The sequence below is a fragment of the Pan paniscus genome, chromosome 9, assembly GCF_029289425.2.
Source record: "Pan paniscus chromosome 9, NHGRI_mPanPan1-v2.0_pri, whole genome shotgun sequence".
Taxonomy (NCBI): domain Eukaryota; kingdom Metazoa; phylum Chordata; class Mammalia; order Primates; family Hominidae; genus Pan; species Pan paniscus.
In genome coordinates this window covers 67,105,445-67,129,510 of record NC_073258.2, presented here as the reverse complement: position 1 = coordinate 67,129,510, position 24,066 = coordinate 67,105,445, and the positions used below count along the sequence as shown (strand labels likewise).

At 56.6% G+C, this 24,066-nt stretch overlaps 4 protein-coding genes across 8 annotated transcripts; 2 read left to right on the top strand and 2 right to left on the bottom strand.

Annotated features, from left to right (window-relative positions):
• Positions 1–352: 352 nt before the first annotated feature.
• FOSL1 (FOS like 1, AP-1 transcription factor subunit) lies at positions 353–8,753 on the top strand. 3 transcript variants are annotated; one of them, XM_003828648.6, is made up of 4 exons: positions 353–721; positions 3,972–4,169; positions 6,854–6,961; positions 7,678–8,753. In XM_003828648.6, the coding sequence occupies exons 1-4, from the start codon at positions 623–625 to the stop codon at positions 8,086–8,088; spliced, it is 816 nt and encodes a 271-aa protein (XP_003828696.1). In that variant the 5' UTR covers positions 353–622; the 3' UTR covers positions 8,089–8,753. The 3 variants fall into 3 exon arrangements, with proteins under 3 accessions (XP_003828696.1, XP_034788937.1, XP_063464649.1); XM_034933046.3 differs by lacking the exon at positions 6,854–6,961 and having other exon boundaries at positions 418–721; XM_063608579.1 differs by lacking the exon at positions 3,972–4,169 and having other exon boundaries at positions 541–721.
• A 586-nt stretch (positions 8,754–9,339) lies between these two features.
• Positions 9,340–10,191, bottom strand: CCDC85B (coiled-coil domain containing 85B). Its single transcript, XM_034933047.2, has one exon. It carries the CDS (start codon positions 10,189–10,191, stop codon positions 9,583–9,585), a length of 609 nt encoding a protein of 202 aa, XP_034788938.1. The 3' UTR covers positions 9,340–9,582.
• A 2,232-nt stretch (positions 10,192–12,423) lies between these two features.
• FIBP (FGF1 intracellular binding protein) lies at positions 12,424–17,050 on the top strand. 3 transcript variants are annotated; one of them, XM_003828645.5, is made up of 10 exons: positions 12,424–12,642; positions 12,844–13,042; positions 13,250–13,376; positions 14,552–14,652; positions 15,308–15,441; positions 15,785–15,893; positions 15,973–16,036; positions 16,315–16,401; positions 16,482–16,579; positions 16,928–17,050. In XM_003828645.5, the coding sequence occupies exons 1-10, from the start codon at positions 12,558–12,560 to the stop codon at positions 16,995–16,997; spliced, it is 1,074 nt and encodes a 357-aa protein (XP_003828693.1). In that variant the 5' UTR covers positions 12,424–12,557; the 3' UTR covers positions 16,998–17,050. The 3 variants fall into 3 exon arrangements, 2 of the variants coding, with proteins under 2 accessions (XP_003828693.1, XP_003828694.1); XM_003828646.5 differs by having other exon boundaries at positions 12,456–12,642; positions 15,308–15,462; XR_010113441.1 differs by lacking the exon at positions 16,928–17,050 and having other exon boundaries at positions 12,458–12,642; positions 15,308–15,462; positions 16,283–16,401.
• Positions 17,051–17,081: 31 nt separating this feature from the next.
• On the bottom strand, positions 17,082–23,750 carry CTSW (cathepsin W). Its single transcript, XM_003828647.6, has 10 exons — positions 21,030–23,750; positions 20,685–20,769; positions 19,451–19,564; positions 18,642–18,796; positions 18,445–18,541; positions 18,282–18,362; positions 18,067–18,192; positions 17,838–17,902; positions 17,547–17,756; positions 17,082–17,463 (listed from the first exon to the last, which is right to left on the bottom strand). Exons 1-10 carry the CDS (start codon positions 21,114–21,116, stop codon positions 17,353–17,355), a joined length of 1,131 nt encoding a protein of 376 aa, XP_003828695.4. The 5' UTR covers positions 21,117–23,750; the 3' UTR covers positions 17,082–17,352.
• Between the last annotated feature and the right edge of the window lie 316 nt (positions 23,751–24,066).

The following is a 24,066-nucleotide window of genomic DNA, read 5'->3' as shown; positions in this document are numbered from 1 at the left end:
TGACAGAGACCCGGTCTCAAAAATATAAAGTAAAATAAAATATGCCACCATTTTTGTAACCCTGGTTTGTCATTTATTCACTTTTCATATACTCGAAGCCTTAAAACAAGGCCAGTGGAAAGACCTCACTCCACGAAGCTTTGGGTGGCGGTTGGCGTGGCTCCTAGAGATGTGATTCTTTCGTGCTATTTTGTGGGAGCAGAAACGGAGGTTAGCCCAGGCCTCGAGAGGGCTGGGGCGGGGCGCGGGCTCTGGCAGGTGCGTCAGTCCGCAGGGGAACCCGGGGCTCCACCTGGGCGCGGCGAGGAAGTTACACCATGTATGGGCAGCTACGTCAGGGGGGCGGGCCCGCAGCCACCGGGGAACGCCGAGCCGGGCCCATCCCGGTGAAAAGGCTGCCGCCGGACTTGGGGAGGCGTCGCCAAGTTCGGGACCGACGGGCCAAGGCGGCGCGTCTCGGGGGTGGAGCCTGGAGGTGACCGCGCCGCTGCAACGCCCCCACCCCCCGCGGTCGCAGTGGTTCAGCCCGAGAACTTTTCATTCATAAAAGAAAAGACTCCGCACGGCGCGGGTGAGTCAGAACCCAGCAGCCGTGTACCCCGCAGAGCCGCCAGCCCCGGGCATGTTCCGAGACTTCGGGGAACCCGGCCCGAGCTCCGGGAACGGCGGCGGGTACGGCGGCCCCGCGCAGCCCCCGGCCGCAGCGCAGGCAGCCCAGCAGGTGAGTGGGGCCCGACGCCGGTGGTCCCACGGGAGGACCGCGCGTGGGAGGCCGGGGTCAACTCCCGCACGCTCCGGGACTGGAGCGGGGAACCGGAGTCGGGGCCGGGCTGGGGGCTGGGGCGAGGATCCTGCCCCTCGCCGTCCGGGGCCAGTTGCCCCCACCGCGCAGCGGGCAGCAGAGACCCGCGAACTCCCCTTCTCCCAGCCGCCCCCTTCTCCCTCGCCGTCCGCGTCCGTCCCTCCGTCTCCGTGCCCGCTTTCTCTCCTCCTGCCCACCTCTGACTTCTGCGTCCACCCTGCTTCAGAAGGGGCGTGGGCGCCTAGGGTGGTCGCCTCGACGGCTAGGAGGGTCTCTCCGCCTCGGGCTGAATTCCTGGGATCTGGAGTCTGGGCTGGGGTGAGCGTCCCCACACGGGAGGGAGGCGGGATCCGTCGGGAGAGCAGCTGGGCCAGGGTGGGAGTCCCGGCCCGGTCTGCGACCCTCCGCGTGTCCGTCCGTCTGTCTGTCCTTCGCCCCTCCGTCGCCAAGTCCCTATCGTTTCTCGGCCTGGGGAGTCCAGGGGGGTCCGGGTAGTGGAACCTGCCAGGTCCCCGGAGACCGGCCCTCGATCCCTTTGCCGAATGCGGCGAATAGAGACCTCGAGGTTCCGGGACGTGCGCGGGGTCAGGCTGCGGGCGACTCTCGCGACCCCACTCTCGGCCCCTAACGGCGCCCGCTGCCCGCCGGGGGGCACCCGGGAGGCTGCAGGTGCCCGTTTCCTGTCGAGGGGCTGCGAGCACGTGTCGACAGGGGAGGGAAGGAGGGGCGTCCGTTCCGCCGAGTCACGGCGGCCGAGTCACGGCGGCTGAGTCACCCGGGGCGTCCCTCCCTTCCTGGCCTTGAGCGGCCCGGGCCCGGGAGTGGGAGATGCCGCCGGCGGTGCCTCGGACCCGGAACTGGGGTCACTGGGACGCCGGGCCCGCAGCGCTTGGGCTCGGGCTACCGCTGTCGGGACTTGCCTGGGCTTGTGGGCGCTTCCCGGACGATTGGGCGCCCACACCCAGGGCCCAGCGGCAGAGCTAGAACCCACTTCTCCCAGAACACTGAGCCGCATCCCAACCCACTCCTCAGATAGCTGGCTGATAGAATGGGAACAGGGACGTTGTGCTGGGCTCTTGCTACATCATTTACCACATTTCACGGAATCGAAGACCTCATCGATTGAAAAAAAACCCACTATAACTTTATGCCACTAATTTTCTTTCCTTTTTTTTTTTTTTTTTTTTTTCTGAGACAGGGTCTCCCTCTGTTGCCCAGACTATAGAGCAGTGGTGCAATCACAGCTCACTGCAGCCTCAGCCTCCTGGGCTCAAGCAATCCTACTGAGATCCTAGCTGGGAAGCGACCTGGCCACAGGCACGCACCACCACACCCAACTAATTTTTTAATTTTTTTGTAGAAATGAAGTCTCACTGTGTTGCCCGGTGTGACCTCAAACTCCTGAGCTCAAGTGATCCTTCTACCTCAGCCTCCCAAAGTGCTGGGTATGAGCCACCATGCCTAGTCCACTAAAATTTTTTAAATTGCCAATTAAACTATGATTTCAGAGCTATTAAAGGGTACTTCTTAACATCAGTGAAATCCTGTAATCCTCACCTGTAACAATATTAAAAATGAGGAAACTGAGGCACATGGAGGTTAAATAACTTGCCCATGGTCACACAGCCAGTAAGTAGCTGAGAGCTGAGATTAGAATTGGGACAGCCTGCCATGCCAGGTGGCTAAAGCCTGTCATCTCAACACTTTGGGAGGCTGAGGTGGGTGGACTGCTTCAGCTCAGGAATTTGAGACCACCCTGGGCAACCTAGTGAGACCCTGTCTCTACAAAAAAATTTTAAAAAAATTAGCCAGGCCGTGCGCGGTGGCTCATGCCTACAATCCCAGCACTGTGGGAGGCCAAGGCGGGTGGATCACCAGAGGTCAGGAGTTCAAGACCAGCCTGGCCAACATAGTGAAACCCTGTCTCTACTAAAAATACAAAAATTAGCCGGGCACAGTTGTGGGCGCCTGTAGTCCCAGCTACTCGGGAGGCTGAGGCAGGAGAATTGCTTGAATCCAGGAGGTGGAGGTTGCAGTGAGGCAAGATCGGGCTACTGCACTCCAACCTGGGTGACAAAGCAAGACTGTGTCTCAAAAAAAAAAAGAAAAAAGAAAAAAGAAAAAAACAGAAAAGAAAAAAAAAAATTAGCCAAATGTGGTGGTGCACGTCGGTAGTCCCAGCTACTTGGGAGGCTGAGGTGGGAGGATTGCTTGAGCCCACAGGTCACTGCACTCCAACCTGGGTGAAAGAGTGAGACCCTGTCTCAAGAAAGAAAAAAAAAAAAAAAAGCAATGGAATGGCCTGAACCCAGAGCAGTGACTCTTTCCTGCCTCAGCCCCTCTGCACTGGGCACCTGCCACTTACCAGACTGTCGCACACATTCTCTCACCTGATTCTCACAGCCTCCCCTTGAGCTGGGAGCTGTAATTATCCTCTTCATGCAAACGGGTGCAGGAGTGGGTAAGAGCCCAGCTGCTGGGCTCATTGGCTCTGTGTCTGCGGACAACTGTTCTCCCGTCTGAAAATGAAGATACTAGGCTGGGCGCTGTGGTTCACGCCTGTAATCCCAGCACTTTGGGAGGCCAAGGCGGGTGGATCACCTGAGGTTGGGAGCTGGAGACCAGCCTGGCAAACATGGTGAAACCCTGTCTCTACCACAAATACAAAAATTAGCCGGGCATGGTGGTGCACGCCTATAATCCCAGCTACTCAGGAGGCTGGGGCAGGAGGATCACTCGAACCTGGGAGGCGCAGGTTGCAGTGAGCTGAGATCGTGCCACTACACTCCAGCCTGGGCAACAGAGTGAGACTCCATCTGAAAAAAAAAAAAGAAAAAAAAGAAAGAAAAGAAAATGAAGATATTACTATGCCAATGATATGAGTCAGTATTTGTAAAGTGGTTAGAACAGTTCCTGGCAGTTTATGCTTTATAAATGTTAGTTCTAATGGGGAAATGGGGGCACAGAGAGGTTATGTGACCTGCCCAAAGCCACACAGCTTATGAGCAGGGATTTGCCACCAGGTCAGTCTCTGACTGCCAAGCTGTGCTCTTTCTGTTCCCAGAGCTAGCCTGTACATTGAAGGTAGACAGCAGTGTAGCCTCTGCCCAGTGGAAGCCCCTCAATCCACACGGACCTCATCTGTGGCCTTCCATTTCTTATTCCTTAGAAGTTCCACCTGGTGCCAAGCATCAACACCATGAGTGGCAGTCAGGAGCTGCAGTGGATGGTACAGCCTCATTTCCTGGGGCCCAGCAGTTACCCCAGGCCTCTGACCTATCCTCAGTACAGCCCCCCACAACCCCGGCCAGGAGTCATCCGGGCCCTGGGGCCGCCTCCAGGGGTACGTCGAAGGCCTTGTGAACAGGTAAGGCACAGAGGCATTGCAGTGGTTCCGACCCCACCCAGGAGTGCTAGGGTGCAGAGAAGCTCCTGCCAGAAAGGAGAGCACAGGCTTAGGAGGGGGTAAGGTAGGCTACAGGTGACTACTGCCCAAGGCTGAAAGTGATAGGAGCCCCACGGGAGGCCCAGAGGGTACAACAGTCACTTCTGGATCAGGGAAAGCTTCCTGGAAAAGGTGGCATATTAGCCTAGAAGGATGGGTAGGACTGGCAGAGGCAGAGAGGAAGGAAAGGACATTCCAGGTAGCGGGGGTGGCAGGAGCAAGGATGGAGGCGGAGGCAAGAACATGTAAGGTGCGCACACGGAATGGTGAGGGGGTCTCCACCTGCTGACATGCATAGAGGGGGCGCTTATGTTGTCTGGGAGAGAACAGGAACAAGAGGGTTCCCTTCAGCTACTCCCTCAGTCTCAGTTTCCCTGTCTCATTTAATCCTCACAAAATCTCTCTGGGGAATGTACTCTGGTTTTCCCCATCTTCCACCAAAGAAATGAAGGCACAGAAGGGTAGTCACTTGCCCAAGATCACACAAGTAGTGAGTAATGACACAGGACTGGCCTTGGCCCCAGGTCTATACAACTCTAAAGTCAGATCCTAACCACCAAACCAGGGCCAGGTGCAGTAGCTCATGCCTGTAATCCCAGCACTTTGAGAGACATAGGCAGGAGGATCACTTGAGGCCAGGAGTTCAAGACTAGGCTGGGCAACATAGAGAGACCCTGTCTCTACCGAAAAAACAAAATAAAATAAAACCCCCAAAACTAATCACCAAGCCACGCTGTCTCACTGGGAGCTAACAGAAGGCTCAAAGTAGAGGGAACTGACAATTCTTGGCTCCCCAAAGCCCTTACCAAAATAAGTGAGTAAGAGATGGCGAGTCTTTAAAGGAGTGGCTCATCTTTCCTCTCCCTGGGGCATTTTGGTGTGGGAGACTACAGGGGATGAGGTTAAAAAGCTTGGTCGGCAGGTAGAGGATGGGGAGAGAGGTTAGGGCCCTGGGAAAGGTGAGAGATCAGCCAGAGACAGGTTTCCCAGAACAGAATGTCTGGCCTTTGTGGTGAGGAGGGACTGTGGTGTGAGCCACAGAAGCGGGCCAGGGGTAAACCCTCCTGTGTGTCCTTCCTTCAGCCTGGTCCTGAGGGTGACCCTTTGATCCTGGGTTCTCCAGGTAGGGCTGTGAGCTGTGAGTTGGATCCTTTTGGTGAAATGGTCTCTGTCATCTGGCCTGTCACTCAATGTGGAATAGAGTGAGTGAGTTCTATGGGTTCTAAGTCCTGCTCTGGAACCATAAGTAAGTTATCCTCCCTGGGCTTCAGTTTTTCATGGAAAGTTGCGTTAAGAATCTAGTTTAAGGCCAGGCATGGTGGCTCACGCCTGTAATCCCAGCACTTTGGGAGGCCAAGGAAGGTGGATCATGAGGTCAGGAGATCGAGACCATCCTGGCTAACATGATGAAACCGTGTCTCTACTAAAAAATACAAAAAATTAGCTGGGCGTGGTGGAAGGCGCCTGTAGTCGCAGCTACTCGGGAGGCTGAGGCAGGAGAATGGCGTGAACCCAGGAGGCGAAGCTTGCAGTGAGCCGAGATGGCACCACTGCACTCCAGCCTGGGCAACAGAGCGAGACTCCGTCTCAAAAAAAAAAAAAAAGAATCTATGTTTTTTAAAAAAAGAGGCCAGCTGTGGTGACTACCCCTGGTAATCCAAACATTCTAGGAGGCCAGTGCAGGAGGATCCCTTGAGCCCATGAGTTCCAGACCAGCCTGGGCAACACAGTGAGACCCCGTCACTATACAAAAAAAAAAAAAGAAAAAAAAAGGCCGAGCACAGTGGCTCATGCCTGTAATCCCAGCACTTTGGGAGGCTGAGGAGGGTGGATCACCTGAGGTTAAGAGTTCAAGACCAGCCTGGCCAACATGGTGAAACCTCGTCTCTACTAAAAATACAAAAATTAGCCAGGTGTGGTGGTACATGCCTGTAATCCCAGCTACTTGGGAGGCTGAGGCACGAGAATCACTTGAACTCAGTAGGTGGAGGTTGCAGTGAGCCAAGATTGGGCCAATGCACTCCAGCCTGGGAAAGAGTGAGACTCTGTCTAAAAAAAAAAAATAAAATAAAATAAAATATTTGCATGTTCTCAGTGAAAAACAAGAATCTACATAAAGTACTTGGCTGGCACATAGTAGTTTTCCAATAAATTGCAACTTAATCAGCAGCACTCATTAGCCCCTCCTAGTGCTTACAGCTCATGGAAGAGGAGACTTGGTTGTCCACAGATCCAGAAGGATGAGGGTCCTGCAAAGAGGGTGCTGAGAAGGAAAGGTCACTTCTGGCTGGGGAATAAGACGGCTTCCTGGAGGCAGGAGCATCTTAGTTGAGTCCTGGGAGATGAGGAGGGTTAGGGTTTGCGGAGGGGGAGGGCATTATGGGAGAGGAATGTGCACTAAAGCTAGGTGCGAGGAGGAAATTTTACCAATCAAAGCAGACAGCGCCTCAGTGCAGGGAACTGGTTGGGTGCAGTGATCCCTAAATCACCGGCTGAGGGGGCCCTGCCATGACCTCTGCCAGGGTCCTACCACTGGGCCACCGTGAGGGGCGAGTTCCAGGCAGCCAGTAGCCCAGGGTTCTCCTCACTGCCGGTCTCACCCCCAGATCAGCCCGGAGGAAGAGGAGCGACGCCGAGTAAGGCGCGAGCGGAACAAGCTGGCTGCGGCCAAGTGCAGGAACCGGAGGAAGGAACTGACCGACTTCCTGCAGGCGGTGAGCACCAGCCCTGGTCCACCGAGCTCAGAGGGACCCTGTCTCCCAGAGCCCCCAGAGCCCCAGTATATGTAGCCCCCTCCTCACCATCCTAGCTTCTTGTCTGAGGGGCAGTCCTTCTGGGAAAATGATGAGGAAAAATTGATTAGAAACTGGCTGCAGCATGTCTCACTCACAGCAGAGCTGAAGCTCAGCCAGCAATCTCCTTTTTTTTTTGAGACAGAGTCTCGCTCTGTCACCCAGGCTGGAGTGCAGTGACGAGATCTCGGCTCATGGCTCACTGTGACATCTGTCTCCCAGGCTCCAGCAATTCTTATGCCTCAGCCTGCTGAGTACCTGGGGCTACAGGCGCCTGCCTCCCTACCCGACTAATTTTTGTATTTTTAGTAGAGACGGGGTTTCGCCAAGTTAGCCAGGCTGGTCTCAAACTCCTGGTCTCAAGTGATCCGCCCGCCTCAGCCTGCCAAAGTGCTGGGATTACAGGCTGGAGTCACTGCCTGGTGCCAGCAATCTCCTAAAACGTCTGGGCCTGATGGGAGTTGTGCCCATTTTCTCCCAGGGGCTTATGGGAGTTGTAGTCCAGACTTTCTGGGGACTCTCCACTGCCCCCCCCTCCCCCCGCCCAACCCCAGCTCCTCAGAACCCTGAGTCCAAACGTCTGAGGCTCTGGGGTATTCAGCCCTCACCTTCCTGACTCCTCTCCTGATCTTCTACAGGAGACTGACAAACTGGAAGATGAAAAATCTGGGCTGCAGCGAGAGATTGAGGAGCTGCAGAAGCAGAAGGAGCGCCTAGAGCTGGTGCTGGAAGCCCACCGACCCATCTGCAAAATCCCGGAAGGAGCCAAGGAGGGGGACACAGGCAGTACCAGTGGCACCAGCAGCCCACCAGCCCCCTGCCGCCCTGTACCTTGTATCTCCCTTTCCCCAGGGCCTGTGCTTGAACCTGAGGCACTGCACACCCCCACACTCATGACCACACCCTCCCTAACTCCTTTCACCCCCAGCCTGGTCTTCACCTACCCCAGCACTCCTGAGCCTTGTGCCTCAGCTCATCGCAAGAGTAGCAGCAGCAGCGGAGACCCATCCTCTGACCCCCTTGGCTCTCCAACCCTCCTCGCTTTGTGAGGCGCCTGAGCCCTACTCCCTGCAGATGCCACCCTAGCCAATGTCTCCTCCCCTTCCCCCACTGGTCCAGCTGGCCTGGACAGTATCCCACATCCAACTCCAGCAGCTTCTTCTCCATCCCTCTAATGAGACTGACCATATTGTGCTTCACAGTAGAGCCAGCTTGGGGCCACCAAAGCTGCCCACTGTTTCTCTTGAGCTGGCCTCTCTAGCACAATTTGCACTAAATCAGAGACAAAATATTTCCCATTTGTGTCAGAGGAATCCTGGCAGCCCAGAGACTTTGTAGATCCTTAGAGGTCCTCTGGAGCCCTAACCCCTTCCAGATCACTGCCACACTCTCCATCACCCTCTTCCTGTGATCCACCCAACCCTATCTCCTGACAGAAGGTGCCACTTTACCCACCTAGAACACTAACTCACCAGCCCCACTGCCAGCAGCAGCAGGTGATTGGACCAGGCCATTCTGCCGCCCCCTCCTGAACCGCACAGCTCAGGAGGCGCCCTTGGCTTCTGTGATGAGCTGATCTGCGGATCTCAGCTTTGAGAAGCCTTCAGCTCCAGGGAATCCAAGCCTCCACAGCGAGGGCAGCTGCTATTTATTTTCCTAAAGAGAGTATTTTTATACAAACCTACCAAAATGGAATAAAAGGCTTGAAGCTGTGGCCTGAGTGCCTCACTGGACCCAGAGGCCAATGGGAGAGTATTTGGAGCCCTAGGTCCCAGCCTTAGCTCTACAGACTCACTGCATGACCTTGGACAAATTCTTTGATATTTTTGGACTTTGTCTTATCTGACAAGTGGGGCTACATCCGCTCGGCCTCATCTCCAGGACTGAGGGGAGACAGTCCTCTGGGGTAAAAGCGAAGAGGCTTACCGCCCCTCTCCCCGTGGGGGCCCACAGTGCTGCTGCGTGTGCCACGGGGGGGGCGCTGTTATGCCCCCTTCCAGCCTCAGAGGAGGCGGCCGAGTGGTTCTAGGCCCCCAGCACCTGCTTCCTGCCCCATTGTCTTGGACAGGAAGGAGCCGGGAAGGGAGCTAGAGCCACTTCAGGGGCTGGATTAAGGCCGGTCCCGGCGCCTGATGGGGGAAGTCTGGTTTACCACTGCCCCGCATCCCACCCCAGGCTCGAAGTAATGGGGGAATCATTAGTTCTGCAGTCCTTCTGGATGGGAATTGTACCCTGTATCAGCACCCCACCCTCGCCCCAACCCCGGCGAGTACCAAACAGACGCTGCCCAGGCCGTGGGCTCCGCTTCCGTCCGGGTTTATTACCCCCAATCCAACCCCCAGCAAGTCCCTCCGCTCCAGCCTTCAGTCCCCCTGCTGCCCTGCCAGCAAGAGCGAGGGGCCCTTCTTGGTGTCAGGATTTCTTAGTCCATGCCAGCGGCCCCTCCTGCGCAGCCAGGACGGCGTCCAGGTCCCGAGGTCCACAGCGGTCCCGGGGCTCGGGGAGCAATCCGGGCGGGCGTCGGCGTGGAGGAAGCAGTGCCTTCAATCATCGGGGGAACAGGCCAGGGGCAACTGATCCGGACTGCCCACGCTGCCAGTGCTGGAGCTTCCATCGCCTAGGTCGCGGGGCCCGCACGGGGGCAAGGCAAGCTCGGGTGCTGGCCCGGCTCCTGAGCCCCCGGCGCCGCCAGGGCCGCCGCGGGGGCCCCATTCTTCGCCCAGCGCCAGGCAGAGCTCCTTAAGCGCTAGGTTCTCCCGCAGCAGCTCCTCCTGGCGGCCCTCCAGCTCGGCCAGCTTCTGCCAACAGCCGCCCAGGTCCTCGCGCACGGCCCGGGATGCTTGGGTCCCGAAGAGCTGCCACTGGCGTGCGGCGCGCCGCCCGCGCTGGCGCTCCGAGTCCAGGAAGCAGCAGAGGTCGCGCAGCTCACGGTTCTCTGCCTGCAGACGCCGGTTGAGCTGCTTGAGCTCGCGGATCTCGCCCAGGTGGCCCTGCAGCTGCCGATTCACCTCCTGCATGAGGCGGCCGCGCTGCACCAGTGCCGCCAGGCGCGCCGCCTCCTCCCGCCGCAGGCGCCGCACTAGCTCTTCCTTGCCCAGCGCCGCCATCTCCTCGTCCGTCAGCTCCTCCAGGCCGCCTGCCTCGGCCTCCATGGCTGGTCAGGCCTCTGGAGCATCGCCCGCCCGCCGCCGCGGCCCAGGAGCCCCACGTCGGGCCCGGCGCCACTCAGGCTCGGGCTCCGGCTCCGCGCGCGGCAGGCAGTAGCCGAGGCAGCGTAGGCTGCAGCAGCTACCCGGGCTGGGCACGCGGCGGGGCGCGCGCCGGGGCGGGGCCGCATGACGTTATGGAAGGACAGCCAATCCGGTGAAACGTCCCCGGAAAGGGGCGGGGCCTGAGCTCAGGGGCCGCCCCCCCTCGTTCCCCACCCACTCCGGGTGTTACTGATCCTCGATGTCAAGGAACCCGCGCGTCATCGCCCTCCACATCGGTCTCAACCCGAAACTAGGAGCTTCGTACCTCCAAGTACCGGATCGCCCCAAGCTTGAGCCTAGGCCTCTCGGCTCTTCTGAGAACCAAGATTCAGGCGTCCGCCCCTGACTCCTGCCCATCCCCCACAGAAGTCAGATGGACCGCTCTCCAGTCCCTCTTTACCTTTGATCAAATTCGGAAGTCTCGGCCCACTAAGGATCGCTCCTGGTTCCTCGGAACCCTGAGTCCAAACGTCCTAGCTCACCAATAGACTACCCTCCCTCCTAGGGAGCGTTTCCTGCCTGGGGGGAGGAACATACAGGATTCATTTGTTCAATAAACGTTTTTTATGTGCAAGGCCCATGCAGAAATAAATTTAACCAAAATACCGATTCCATCCTCAAGGAGGTCGCAGTCTGTCCGGGAAGTCAAGCTGTGTTAAGCAAGAAATAAATCCGGGAGGCGTATGGTCTGAGGGTCCTTAAGAGGGTTCCCAAAAGAGATGCTATCCAAGAGGCTCTGGTAGATCCATAGGACTTTGCCAAGTAAAGAGCTATTTCAGGGAGAGAGAATAACATAGTGAAAGACACTGGTGCCCGAAAGAGCCTAGCTGTTTTAGGAACAATGAGGATAGCTTGGTTTTTGAAAAGCAGATGTGTCGAGAAAATGCTAAGAGAGAGAGAGCGAGGCTTCAAAGGTAGGTAAAAGCCAGATTCTTAAGAACTTCCAGTACCAGGTTGGAGCATTTCCAAAGGCCACTAAGGATGTTAAGCAAGAGAGTAACATTTGTAAGGATGTTAAGCAAGGGAGTAACATTTTAAAATATGCCTTTAACTGGCCAAGATGGTGAAACCCCGTTTCTACTAAAAATACAAAAATTAGCCGGGCGTGGTGGGAGAAGCCTGTAATCTCAGCTACTCGGGAGGCTGAGGCAGAGAACTGCTTGAACCTGGGAGGCGGAGGTTGCAGTGAGCCGAGATCGCGCCACTGCACTCCAGCCTGGGCGACAGAGCGAGACGCTGTCTCGAAAAAAAAAATGTATTTAAAAAGATTGGGCTGATCTGTGTGGGCCGGACCCTGCGGGGAGGGGACATAAACAGGGAGATTAGTAACGGTGTCAAAGAGCAAGAGCAAGGAGAGCTAAGCAGAAAGACGGCTGGGGCAGCATCAGTGGGGGTGGAGAGGACAAACAGATACTAGAAATATTCGGGAGGCAAATCAGCCGAACTGAATGTGGGGAGAGAGGAGTCTGGAAGAACGCCCAGGTTTCTCGTATGAGAACTGGTGGATGTTAGGGCTGTCACTGAGATAGGGACGCAGGAAAGAAACAAATGGGGAGAGGCAGAGGTCTGTCTAGAATATGTTGAGCTTTTGAGGGGCTTACGGGAAGAGTGTGGACAGACTTGGCCGATAGGCGGCCCCTCCGGATGTGGACTTCCAGGCAGAGCTCGGAGGGGCAGAATTAGAGACGTCAGTAGCTCGTGGGGGTGGGGGTGGGATTAAAACCAAGGTGGGAGCAGGTGCCCCAAACCCAGGAGAGGTGCTCATGCGCAGGATGGACAAACCAGTCTCCAGCAAGAGCCCGAGGAAGTCGGGTCATACCCCATTTTTGCGGAGATTTAGGATAGAGCCCTGTGAAACCCCTAAGTTTAGGATACAGATCAAACTTAGGAGGTCCCGAAGAGGGCAGAGAAGGTGGGAGAAAAGCCAGGAGGAAGTGAGGGGAGAAGTTACGGGGACCGAGGAAACGAAGAGGAGGCACTCCCTTCGTGCTCCTGCAGACGGCCGGGGAGGGAGACAGGACGCAGGAGCCCGGGACTCCCCCTCCCGGCGGGAGGAAGCGGTGCTCCTCCGCGCAGGCCTCCCCCTCTCTTCCCTCGCCGCTCCCGCCCCGTCCCCTCCCCGACTGGCTGTGTCCCGGAAGTGGTCATAAGCTGGGTCCCGATGCCGCGAGCGGAATCTCGGCGCTCCCGGAAGTGGCCCGGAGGCGGCGCGCCAGTCCCGAGCAGTGCTCGCTCCTGCTCGGGGCGCTGCGGCCCCGGGCGTCGCCATGACCAGCGAGCTGGACATCTTCGTGGGGAACACGACCCTTATCGACGAGGACGTGTATCGCCTCTGGCTCGATGGTTACTCGGGTCCGTGAGGGGCGTGTGGGGAAGCCAGTCGGCGGAGCGGTTGTGTTGAATGGGAGAGGGGGCGGGGCTAAGACTTGGGCATCCTTTAGGGAAGTGGGCGAGCGCCTGGGAATAAGAGGTGTTATAGGGGTCTGGGATGGAAACCCTTAAGGGCCTCTGGCGTCGGCGGGGCGGGGCCTGATGCTAGCGTCCGCTTTCCAGTGACCGACGCGGTGGCCCTGCGGGTGCGCTCGGGAATCCTGGAGCAGACTGGCGCCACGGCAGCGGTGCTGCAGAGCGACACCATGGACCATTACCGCACCTTCCACATGCTCGAGCGGCTGCTGCATGCGCCGCCCAAGCTACTGCACCAGCTCATCTTCCAGATTCCGCCCTCCCGGCAGGCACTACTCATCGAGAGGTGCTCACCCTGTGGGATGGTGGAGACATCAACCAGTCTGACTGTATACCCATTTTGCCGGCTGAAACAGGCCCAGGGAGGGATGGGACTTACCCAGCCATCAGAAAGTTGAGAGTAGAAGGGGTCAGACCTAGGCCCTGCCAGGCCCCGCCAGACTCCCTTTCCTCTCTTTTATGGAGGGTCAATGGTGTTCTCTGACTCCACAAGGTACTATGCCTTTGATGAGGCCTTTGTTCGGGAGGTGCTGGGCAAGAAGCTGTCCAAAGGCACCAAGAAAGATCTGGATGACATCAGCACCAAAACAGGCATCACCCTCAAGAGCTGCCGGAGACAGGTAGGCACTGCATCCACACGGACACAGCATCCCATCTACACTTCACTCCCTCCCTTTGGCCACTGGCCCAGTTCCAGCCTCTGATTGTGGCAGCAGCTTCATACCTAGTCTTCTCCTCCCTTCCCCTTTCCCCTCCTTTTTTTTTTTTTTTTTTTTTCGAGAAGGAGTCTTGCTCTGTGGCCCAAGCTGGAGTGCAGTGGCGCGACCTCAGCTCACTGCAACCTCCGCCTCCTGGGTTCAGGTAATTCTTGTGCCTCAGCCTCTGCAGTAGCTGAGATTACAGGCGCCCGCCCCCACACCCAGCTAATTTTTGTATTGTTAGTAGAGACAGGGTTTCACCATGTTGGCCAGGCTTGTCTTGAACTCCTGGCCTCAAGTGATCATCCGCCTCGGCCTCCCAAAGTGCTGAGATTACAGGCGTGAGGCACCGTGCCTGGCTCCCTGTTGTGCCTTCCAAGCTATCGTGTACTGTATGGCCAGAGTGACCTTTCAGAATGACCTGAAATTTTATCAGACCCCTGATAAACTTTCATTGGCTCCCACTGCCTCCTGGGTAGCAGCTGCACTCCTTGGCTTTGACCTATGGACTGTCCTGTGATCTCATCCCTGCAGACCTCTCTAGGCTTACATTTCTCCAGCCCCAGGCTTTCCTTTACTCATGTTGCTTCTACCTGGAGGGTACTGTTCTTGGCAATATCTACCCCTTGAAATCCAAGACAAGAGGTGAGATGCCACCTTCTCCACAAGCCGTTTTGGTACGCCAGGAAGAAGTAACCCTTCTGGGTTGCCTTTCTTTTGTATCTCCTGTGAGCTTTCTGTTTATAGCTTAGCATTTGTTTTTTATTTTTTAGTTCCTAGGGCTTAGCCAGGAAAGTCTCTTCCAACTCAAACTTGTGAAGATCTGGAGAGCATGGTGCTAAAATGGGGTTGGATTTAGAGTTAAGATTGAGTAAACATTTATTCAAGGCAAGATACAGCAGGAGCTGCTAAGCATTTGAGTTGATAACAAGTACTAATAACTAATAGTTGGTTGAAGGAATAACAAATGCTAAATCAGCGTCTGCTGACTGGATAGGTGGATGGGGAAGGGAGAGATGTTCAATAAGTGGTTTATTGGGTGAGCGACACAGTGTACACTCTGACCAGTCCTCTCTTCTACCCTAACTGCCCTGCAGTTTGACAACTTTAAACGGGTCTTCAAGGTGGTAGAGGAAATGCGGGGCTCCCTGGTGGACAATATTCAGCAACACTTCCTCCTCTCTGACCGGTTGGCCAGGTGAGGAGCTAGCCACCTCCCCATCCCGCACACTACTTCCTGGGCCCGGAGGCTCGTCCACCTTCCCTACCCCAAACCTTCTGACCTCCTGAGTATGCTGGGGGAATGATTATCCCACTTTTGGTCTGTACTTTTTTTTTTTTTTTTTTAATGAGACGGAGTTTCACTCTTGTTGCCCAGGCTGGAATGCAATGGTGCAATCTTGGCTCACTGCAACCTCTGCCTCCTGGTTCAAGCAATTCTGCCTCAGCCTCCCGAGTAGCTGGGATTACAGGCTTGAGCCACCGCACCCAGCTTGGTCTGTACTTTGGACCAGACTGACCTGGATTCAAAGCACAGTCCAGCGATTTCCAGCTGGGCTGTTGAGAGGTACCATATGTAAAGCCCATGGCACAGCCCTGGCACTTAGGAAGCGCTCAGTAAATAGTAACTGTTACCCTTATGGTCTCCCACTGTATCCACTAGTAAACTTGAGCTGGAACCTTCTCTTCGCACAGATGGGGAAGGGTCATAGAGAAGTGACTTGAGACACGTCACACAGTGACTTAAGGCAGAGAGAGGCCAGAACTCGGACACCCAGCTGAGGTTGCAGGTGGGAGCTGCTTCCTAAGAAGGAATTTCAAGCCCTAAGAGGACCCTCTTCTCGTCTGTGCAGGGACTATGCAGCCATCGTCTTCTTTGCTAACAACCGCTTTGAGACAGGGAAGAAAAAACTGCAGTATCTGAGCTTCGGTGACTTTGCCTTCTGCGCTGAGCTCATGATCCAAAACTGGACCCTTGGAGCCGTCGGTGAGGCCCCCACTGACCCAGGTGCCTGGACGCCTCCCCATCCTCAGGACCTGATTCCCCACCAGTAGTTTCTCCCACAGGCCCTCAGTTCCTGGCATCCGCTCCTGTTCATGGCCCCCACCCAGGCTCCCCCTGCCCACGAATGTTTTCCCCACACACACCTTGTCTGCAGACAAAGGGCCCATTGCCTCTCTGTGGCCTGGGGCATGTCACTCCATCTCTTTGACACTCCATTTCCTCTTTTGTCCCCAGGGGGGAAATGAGGTGGTGGGTGAGGAAAGGCTTAGGCTATCACAGGAGGGGTTTTTTATCACCCACCCCAACCCCCTTCATGGCCTCACAGACTCGCAGATGGATGACATGGACATGGACTTAGACAAGGAATTTCTCCAGGACTTGAAGGAGCTCAAGGTGCTAGTGGCTGACAAGGACCTTCTGGACCTGCACAAGAGGTGACCTTGTAGGGGCCCATGGGGCGGGGCCTGCAGTAGGGGCCCAGGTGGCTATAGGCGTGACCCTGTCTCTCTGCAGCCTGGTGTGCACTGCTCTCCGGGGAAAGCTGGGCGTCTTCTCTGAGATGGAAGCCAACTTCAAGGTCTGTGGTCCCATCCAGCCTCTGACCCTTGGCATCTTCAGCCTCCAGTTCGCCACCCCTACTGGGCAGCTCTGCCCCTGCCAGGGATTGGCCGGCAGGTGGCACTGCTGCTCCCTCTGGTGGCCGCTGACGGGAGGAGCTCATAAACAATGGGGAGTTGGTTGATGGAGGGAGGTGGATGGATCTGGGGAGGGGCCTGCTCCTCCTCCCCCAGCTTCTGTGCTCAGCTGCCAACTTCTGGGGCAGAAAGCAGAACTCCAAGGATCCCTGCCCCACAGAACCTGTCCCGGGGGCTGGTGAACGTGGCCACCAAGCTGACCCACAATAAAGATGTCAGAGACCTGTTTGTGGACCTCGTGGAGAAGGTGAGCTGTCGTGCTCTCTGACGCCCAACCTGGTCTGTCCCTGGCCTATACAAGTGCTAAGTATTCTCTTGGGCCCGCAGTTTGTGGAACCCTGCCGCTCCGACCACTGGCCACTCAGCGACGTGCGGTTCTTCCTGAATCAGTATTCAGCGTCTGTCCACTCCCTCGATGGCTTCCGGTGAGCAGCCCTGTCCTCCTGTCCAGCTTGGCCTTGCCCCAGCCTGCCACCTGCCAGGACCTCGCCTCCTGCAGACTCAAGGTTCCCCATTCTGCTACCCTGGGGGTGGGACCAAAGTCTCTGGACCAAAGCTCTGGCTCTCCCTCTTAGAAGCTGTGTGATTTGGGGCAGGTTTCTTAACCTCTCCATGCCTCAGTTTCCTCATGTACAAACTAGGGTTCATCATGAGAAGAATTGTAAGGATTTTCTAAGGGCAAAATGAATGAAGGTGTAGAAAGCACGCAGGGCAGGGCCTCCATCACGGTGAATGTTGTGAAAACTCAGCTGTCACTGTTCATGTTCTTACAGACACCAGGCCCTCTGGGACCGCTACATGGGCACCCTCCGCGGCTGCCTCCTGCGCCTGTATCATGACTGAGGCGCCTCCCAACGCTCCACCCACGCTGACAATAAAGTTGCTCTGAGTTTGGAGCCTGGTCCTCGCTCCGGGGAGCAAGTGGGGGGCGTGCAGATGTGCCTGTGTCTGTCTCTGAGCACCTGGTGTCCGTGTACAAGGATGGATGTGTACAGTGGCTCCTTGGGAACTGGGACATATCTCAGGGAATGGTGTCTGTGCTCGGCCCATCCACCAGAAGAGTCTGCTCACAAGCCAGAGGTCTTGTCTTGGTTTATTCAGGCTGTATTGAGATTGGGAGGATGGGCAAAAACCTGGGGGTGGGGCTGGCAAGGAGGCAGTTGGCCTAACAGGACAGAGCTGAGGGGGCCAGGTGGGTTCAGGGAGGGCAGGAGACTCGGGGCTTCATATCCGGTTTCTGCACACGGGCAGTGAGCGGGAACTTGGTGATGCCACAGGTATTGCTCCCTCGGTGCAGCCGGAAATAGCCCTAGGAGGTTAGGGGACATAGGGGCGGGAAGGTGGGAAGAGGCCTGTTCTGCCTTGCCCCCTCCCCCAATAGATCACACTCACCTTCTCTCCCCATTGGGCCCCCCAGGAGTTCTTCAGGATCCAGTATGGGGTGGGGTGTGGAGGCTGAGGCTGAGACTGCGATGAGACTGTCTCTGCCCATATCCCCTCCTCTGACTTGACGCTGCCAAAACCCACCAGCAGGACAGAGTGGTCCACAAGCTGGGGGTCACAGGTGGTGGGTGTGGCCTTGATCACACCTTTCCGGTATAGCTGCAGGGGGTGGGGGCCGAGGGGCTGAGTGTGGGGCCAAGTCTCCTGTATGCCCCTCCCCTATCAGCTCCCCCGTCTCACCCGAAGGGGCTTCATGTTGATGGTCACGGTGATGGGGCCATAAGTGGCCAGGTACTGCGCAATTCCTGGGGACAGGAACATCATCAGACCCTTGGCATGTGGGTGTGTGGGTCTCTCGCTCCTTCGCTCCCCCCACCCCCTCTTGTCTTCTAGCCCAGTAGCCCAGCGTGTCTGCCTCTGCCCCGGTGTCTGTCCCTGCCATCCGCCCGTGTCCCTGCCCTGCCCGCACTGTGCTCGTTGTTCTGCAGCATGATGAAGTCCTGGATCCAGGCCACCTTCTGGTACTTCTTGGGGTGGCACCTGTGGGCTCTGACTTTGCCCTGGAACGGGTAGTCCTTTTCACTGGCTAGGCCGCCTGCAGATAAGCAAGACAAGGGAGGAGGTTCCACTCCTGCCCACCCTGTCCCCCTGCAGATGTCCAGAGTGGTGGGGCAGTGCACTCACTGTTGTTGAGGACAGTTATGAACGCGTCCCAGACGAAGCCACCTTGGCAGCCATCCCCACAGCGGCTACAGTCCAGCAGTTCTGGTGCAAGAAGGGACAGTGTGGGTGACCAGGCCCCTAGGCCTCCCTCCCCTGTCACACGCGCACCCTCTCCCAACCCTACCCTGCACGGAGACGTCCACAAAATCCCAGAAACTGATGCGCCACAGGGTCTCTATGTTGCCTGCCGCTGCCATGGCCCAGCAGCAGTTGCAGTTTTTCTGGAGGGCGAGAGGGTGGGGCGGGGCTAGGTGTTCGGGCCATGCCCCTCTCCCTCCCACCACTTAGCTGAATTAGAGCCAGCTGGGTAGCGGCAGATACCTGGTCCTTGATGGGTGAGATGGCGCCGGCCACCTTCCGCCAGTCACAGCTGAAAGGTACTGACTCCTCTGGCTCTTCAGACCTTATTTCTCTGCCCATGCTGGGGACCCCTCCAGCTGCCCTCCGATAGCCGTAGAGCTGGCCAAACTCCTCCTCTGGGGAACAGACAGGGCCACTGAGGTCTCCGTTTTGACCCCTTCTCCCTGTTCTGCCTCTCCCACTCCAGCTGTTGGTCCCATAATTCCCTGAGGGGCAAAAAGGCAAGGATACGCCGGGCGTGGTGGCTCACACCTATAATCCCAGCACTTTGGGAGGCCAAGGTGGGTGGATCACTTGAGGTCAGGAGTCCGAGACCCCATCTCCACAAAAAGTAGAAAAATTAGCTGGGCGTGGTTGTGCAGGCTTGTAGCCCCAGCTACTTAGAAGGCTGAGGGGTCGGGGGAATTGCTTGAGTCTAGGAGGTGGAGGCTGAGTGAGCTGTGATTGCACTATTGTACTGCAGCCTGGACAACAGAGCAAGACCCTGTCTCAAAAAGGCAAGGGTGCCAAGCCTAGAGAGGCTGGGCTCCCTGCTGGGTGCTTCCCTGCAGCTGCTGCGCTGGCCCCTAGGCTGGATTAGGACACAGGACTGCAGAGATTCTGCCCCTGCACTGGGTGATTTGATACCAGCACCCAAGCCCCTGGTCCTCAGGGAAATGAATTTCCTTCCCTGGGAAGTAAAAATAGAAGGTCCGCTGGGTCCAGCTGCCAGTGTCCCTGGGGAGATCGCTTCCCAACCACCACCTATGAGCCAGAAGGGTTAATGGTACCTGTGAGGTCACTGAATGGAGTCACCCCAAACTCAGCTGTGCCCAAGTCCTCCTCCTGCAGCCTCTGAGCCTGGGCCAGGTTGTGGGCAAAGATGTCCAGGCGGTGAGCATGCTCTGGACCAAAAGGGAGTTGTCCTAGGCTGACTCCCAAGCCCTTAGGGGCAGGAAGTAGCCGCTGGCTGGGCACCCTTCCACCCACACCCACCCAGTTGAGCACTGGCTCCTTTCCTGTAGCCCCCACAAGGCCCCACTGCAGATACCCAGGCCCAGGAAGTGGTTACCCAGCCCACCGAGGGTTGGGTTTTCCCCAGAGGCAGCCAGAGGACCATCTCTGGCCACCCTAGGTGGGAAGCCAGGCAAGGGGTCCGGTGGTGGTGACTCAAGGATGTGTGGCTGGAGACCAGCTTCCTGCCAGGCCACCTCCTTTACACCTCTGACCACAGGAGGAGAGCTGGAACATGGCAGGGAGAGGAGATGACAAGGCACAGGCAGTCTGGGCTAAAAGGCACACACAGATCAGCCCCCTAGAGAGATCAGCACAGCAAGAGGGCAGGGGCAGGGGTTAGATCATGGGCTAGAGAAGAAGTCCCCAACGTGGGGACAAAATGGGTGTCCTTGGGTGTTTGCTGAATGAGCAAATGACTAGGTGGTGGCCTCCTGTCCACTGCCTAGAATCGCAGGGAAGTGGCTGTGGAGCCAGGGGATCACGTAGGACTAGGGCAGGACCCCACCTCCTGCCACTGCCCTCCAGATCCATAGCAAAGAATGATCCTGGACCCACTCATGCCTTCGGGAAACCAGGGAACACACCCCCAGCCCTGGCCTGTCCTGCTGAGTGGCCTTGGCCATGCCTGTTCCCCACCCTGAGCTTCGATTTCTTCATCTATTACAAAGCGGGATGGCTGGGCTCCGTGGCTTACACCTGTAATCCCAGCCCTTTGGGAGGCCGAGGCAGGCGGATCACCTGATGTCAGGAGTTCAAGACCAGCCTGGCCAACATGGTCAAACCCCGTCTCTACTAAAAATGTAAAGGTTAGCCAAGTGTGGTGGCGCATGCCTGTAATCCCAGCTACTCAGAGGCTGAAGCAGGAGAATCGCTTGAACCCGGGAGGTGGAGGTTGCAGTGAGCCAAGATGACACCATTGCACTCCAGCCTGGTCAACAAGAGTGAAACTCCGTCTCAAAAAAAAAAAAAGTGGGGGCTTGGACTGGAGATGTATGTGCCCTGTGATACCTTCTGGGCTCAGGTAACTCCGGTTGAACTGGATCTGGAACAACTTGAAGGCCTCTTTCAGCTCTAGCGGCTGGGGACCTAGGTCCTGGCAAGGAACCAAGGGTGGAGAGGGGCAGTGGGCAGAGGAATCATTGCTGGGGCCCCACCTTAGTTCCCAGCCGTGCAAGGACTGGGCTAGGGGTCAGCCAGTTAGCCTTTTCTGTCTTCCCATGTGCCCTTGGGCACGTCAGCCCCCTCTCCAGCCTCAGCGACTCCCTCTGAAAAATGAGAATGACAGGCCAGCTGTTTCTGAAGGGGTGACCCCAGGCGTGGGACTGGCATAGGTAAGGGTTTGGGAGCACTTACCTGGGCCCTAAGGGGGCCTCTGATGCCTTGGGCTAGGCCTGCCACCAACAGGGCCAGGAGGCAGGAGGGGTGGGCAGTCAGTGCCATGCTGGTGCAGTCTGGAGTGGCATGGAGGCAGGAAGCCGCGCAGATCGAGGAGGACGGTGTGAGGGCGGGGCTGGAGAAACCACGAAGGGGAAGACAGGCTTGGTGGGTTGGGGGTGGACCCCTAGAACCCACAAGTTGCTCAGGCCTTCAGGCTTTCAGTCCCTGCCTGTCTGCTCCCCATCCCACCCCTTTTTCTTTCTTTCTTTCTTTTTTTTTTTCCACCCAGGTTGGAGTGCAGTGGCATGATCTCGGCTCACTGCAACCTCCACCTCCCGGGTTCAAGCAATTCTCCTGCCTCAGCCTCCCGACTAGCTGGGACTACAGGCATGCACCACCATGCCCAGCGAATTTTTTGTATTTTCAGTAGAGACAGCATTTCACCATGTTGGTCAGGCTGGTCTCCAACTCCTGACCTCAGGTGATCCACCTGCCTCAGCCTCCCAAAGTGCTGGGATAACAGGCATGAGCCACTGCGCCCAGCCAAGGGAACCACTCTTGCTCATCCTATGAAGCTCAGTCAGCTCAATGGCCACCTCTTTCAAGAAGCCTTCCCTGCTTCCCCAACCTCTGGTAGAAGCTTTGCAGCCCCTTCAGCCCAGCTGCACCTGTGCCCATTGGGCATCTGCCTCCAACCACACCAGAAGTGTTCAGTTCGCTTGTGTCCTCGGTGCCCAGGATAGGGCTAGGCATGAGGCAGGCTCGCTAGGTGTTTGTTGACTGAACAATTGATCATCATGAGTTTTAAACAGGAAAGCAGGCCAGGCATAATGGCTCATGCCTGTAATCTCATCACTTTGGGAGGCCAAGGTAGGAGAATCATTTGAGCTCAGGAGTTGGAGACAAACCTGGACAACTGAGCAAGGCTTCATCTCTACTTAAAAAAAAAAAAAGTTAGCCAAGCATGGTGGTGCTCTCCTGTAGTCCCAGCTACTGGGGAGGCTGAGGCCAGTGGGATTGCTTGAGCCTGGAAGATTAAGGCTGCAGTGAGCTATGATCATGCCTCTGTACTCCAGCGTGGGTCCAAGATCCTGTGTCAAAAAAACAAAACCAGGCCAGGCACGGTGGCTCACGCTTGTAATCCCAGCACTTTGGGAGGCCGAGGCGGGTGGATCACCTGAGGTCAGGAGTTGGAGACCAGCCTGGCCAACATGGTGAAACCCTGTCTCTACTAAAAATACAAAAAAGCAGCTGGGCATGGTGGCGGGCGCCTATAATCCCAGTTAGGAGGCTGAGGCACAAGAATCACTTGAACCTGAGAGGTGGAGGTTGCAGTGAGCCGAGATCGCACCATTACACTCCAGCCTGGGCAACAAAAGTGAAACTCCATCTCAAAAAACAAAACAAAACAGGAAAGCGCAGAGTCAGAGTCCGGGAGCAGCAATTGCAGCCAGTGCCTCCCGTTCCTCATCCCTCCCACGGTCTAGGGATGAGGATGAGGGGGCTGAAGAACCAGAAGGATAACAGGGTGAGCATCACAGACAGAGGGAGGCCAAAGCCTGACTTGTGAGGTCAAGGGCTGGGCAGCAGCATTAACACCCGTTACTGCTGCCTTTGTTCTAAGTGGGTCCTTGGGCTGGGGACCTCCCCTATAGGAGTTCAGGCTGAGAACTGGTGACCAAGACCAGAGAAGGGTGTGAAGAGCTGGCTTTCTAGGGTTCCATGGGGTGGGAGACAGGACAGCTATAATCCTGGGATTTATTCACTTACATGCTCACTACTGTGTTTCTTTTTTTTGTTTGTTTTTTTGAGATGGAGTCTTGCTCTGTCGCCCAGGCTGGAGTGCAGTGGTGCGATCTCGGCTCACTGGAACCTCCACCTCCTGGGTTCACGCCATTCTCCTGCCTCGGCCTCCCAAGTAGCTGGGACTACAGGCACCCGCCACCACGCCCGGCTAATTTTTTGTATTTTTTAGTAGAGACAGGGTTTCACCATGTTAGCCAGGATGGTCTTGATCTCCTGACCTCGTGATCCGCTCGCCTCGGCCTCCCAAAGTGCTGGGATTACAGGCGTGAGCCACCACGCCCGGCCTACCATGTTTCTTTATTAGGATTCCTCCCAGAGTCGTGAGGCCACACTTTGTCACCCTGCCCAGAGAGTAAACCAAGGGGCTTCTCTATCTGAAAAGCATGCTGCTGCCTTTATTGAAATGCAGTGGACAGACCATCCCCAGAGTGGTGCCTGGCCCTGTGGTTCTAGAGCCCAATTATGGGCCCCAGCCAGTCTTGTCCTGTGTGTGACTGATAGTTAAGGCTCCATGTCAGCCCTCAGAGGTGGAGGTCCCAGTGTGGGCCTCTTGTGATGGTAGGGGATGTGGGAGGCCACGGGGAAAAGGAACTGGAGGTGTGGGGCCCAGTGGCCTTCCCTTTGATCCTCTCCTCCCTTCCCTTGAACTAGAGCTCCCGAGGCCAGGAGGTTTGGGTCTGTTTTTGGTCAGTGCTGTGTCCCTGGCTAGCACCACAGCATCTGCTTCACAGTGGCCACTCAGTAAACATTGTTTGTTTTGCTTTGCTTTGTTTTTTTGAGACAGAGTCTCACTCTGTCACCCAGCCTCGGCTCACCACAACCTCTGCCTCCCGGGTTCCAGCAATTCTCCTGCCTCAGCCTCCCAAGTAACTAGGGCTACAGGTGTGCACCACCATGCTGGGGTAATCTTTTTGTATTTTTAGTACAGACAGGGTTTCACCATGTTGGTCAGGCTGGTCTCAAACTCCTGACCTCAAGCAATCCACCTGCCTTGGCCTCCCAAAGTGCTGGGATTACAGGCGTGAGCCACTGCACCTGGCCGAGAAAACATTTGTTGAGTGAATCAATGAACTTCCTCCACCCACTCACTCATTTGTTCATTCAACTGCCTACTCTGCAGATCCCAGCTGGCACCCAATAAGGGCTGGGCCATGGGCACAGGGGCCTCACTGCCTGAGAGGAGCTCCCTGCTTGGTAGGAGGGAGAC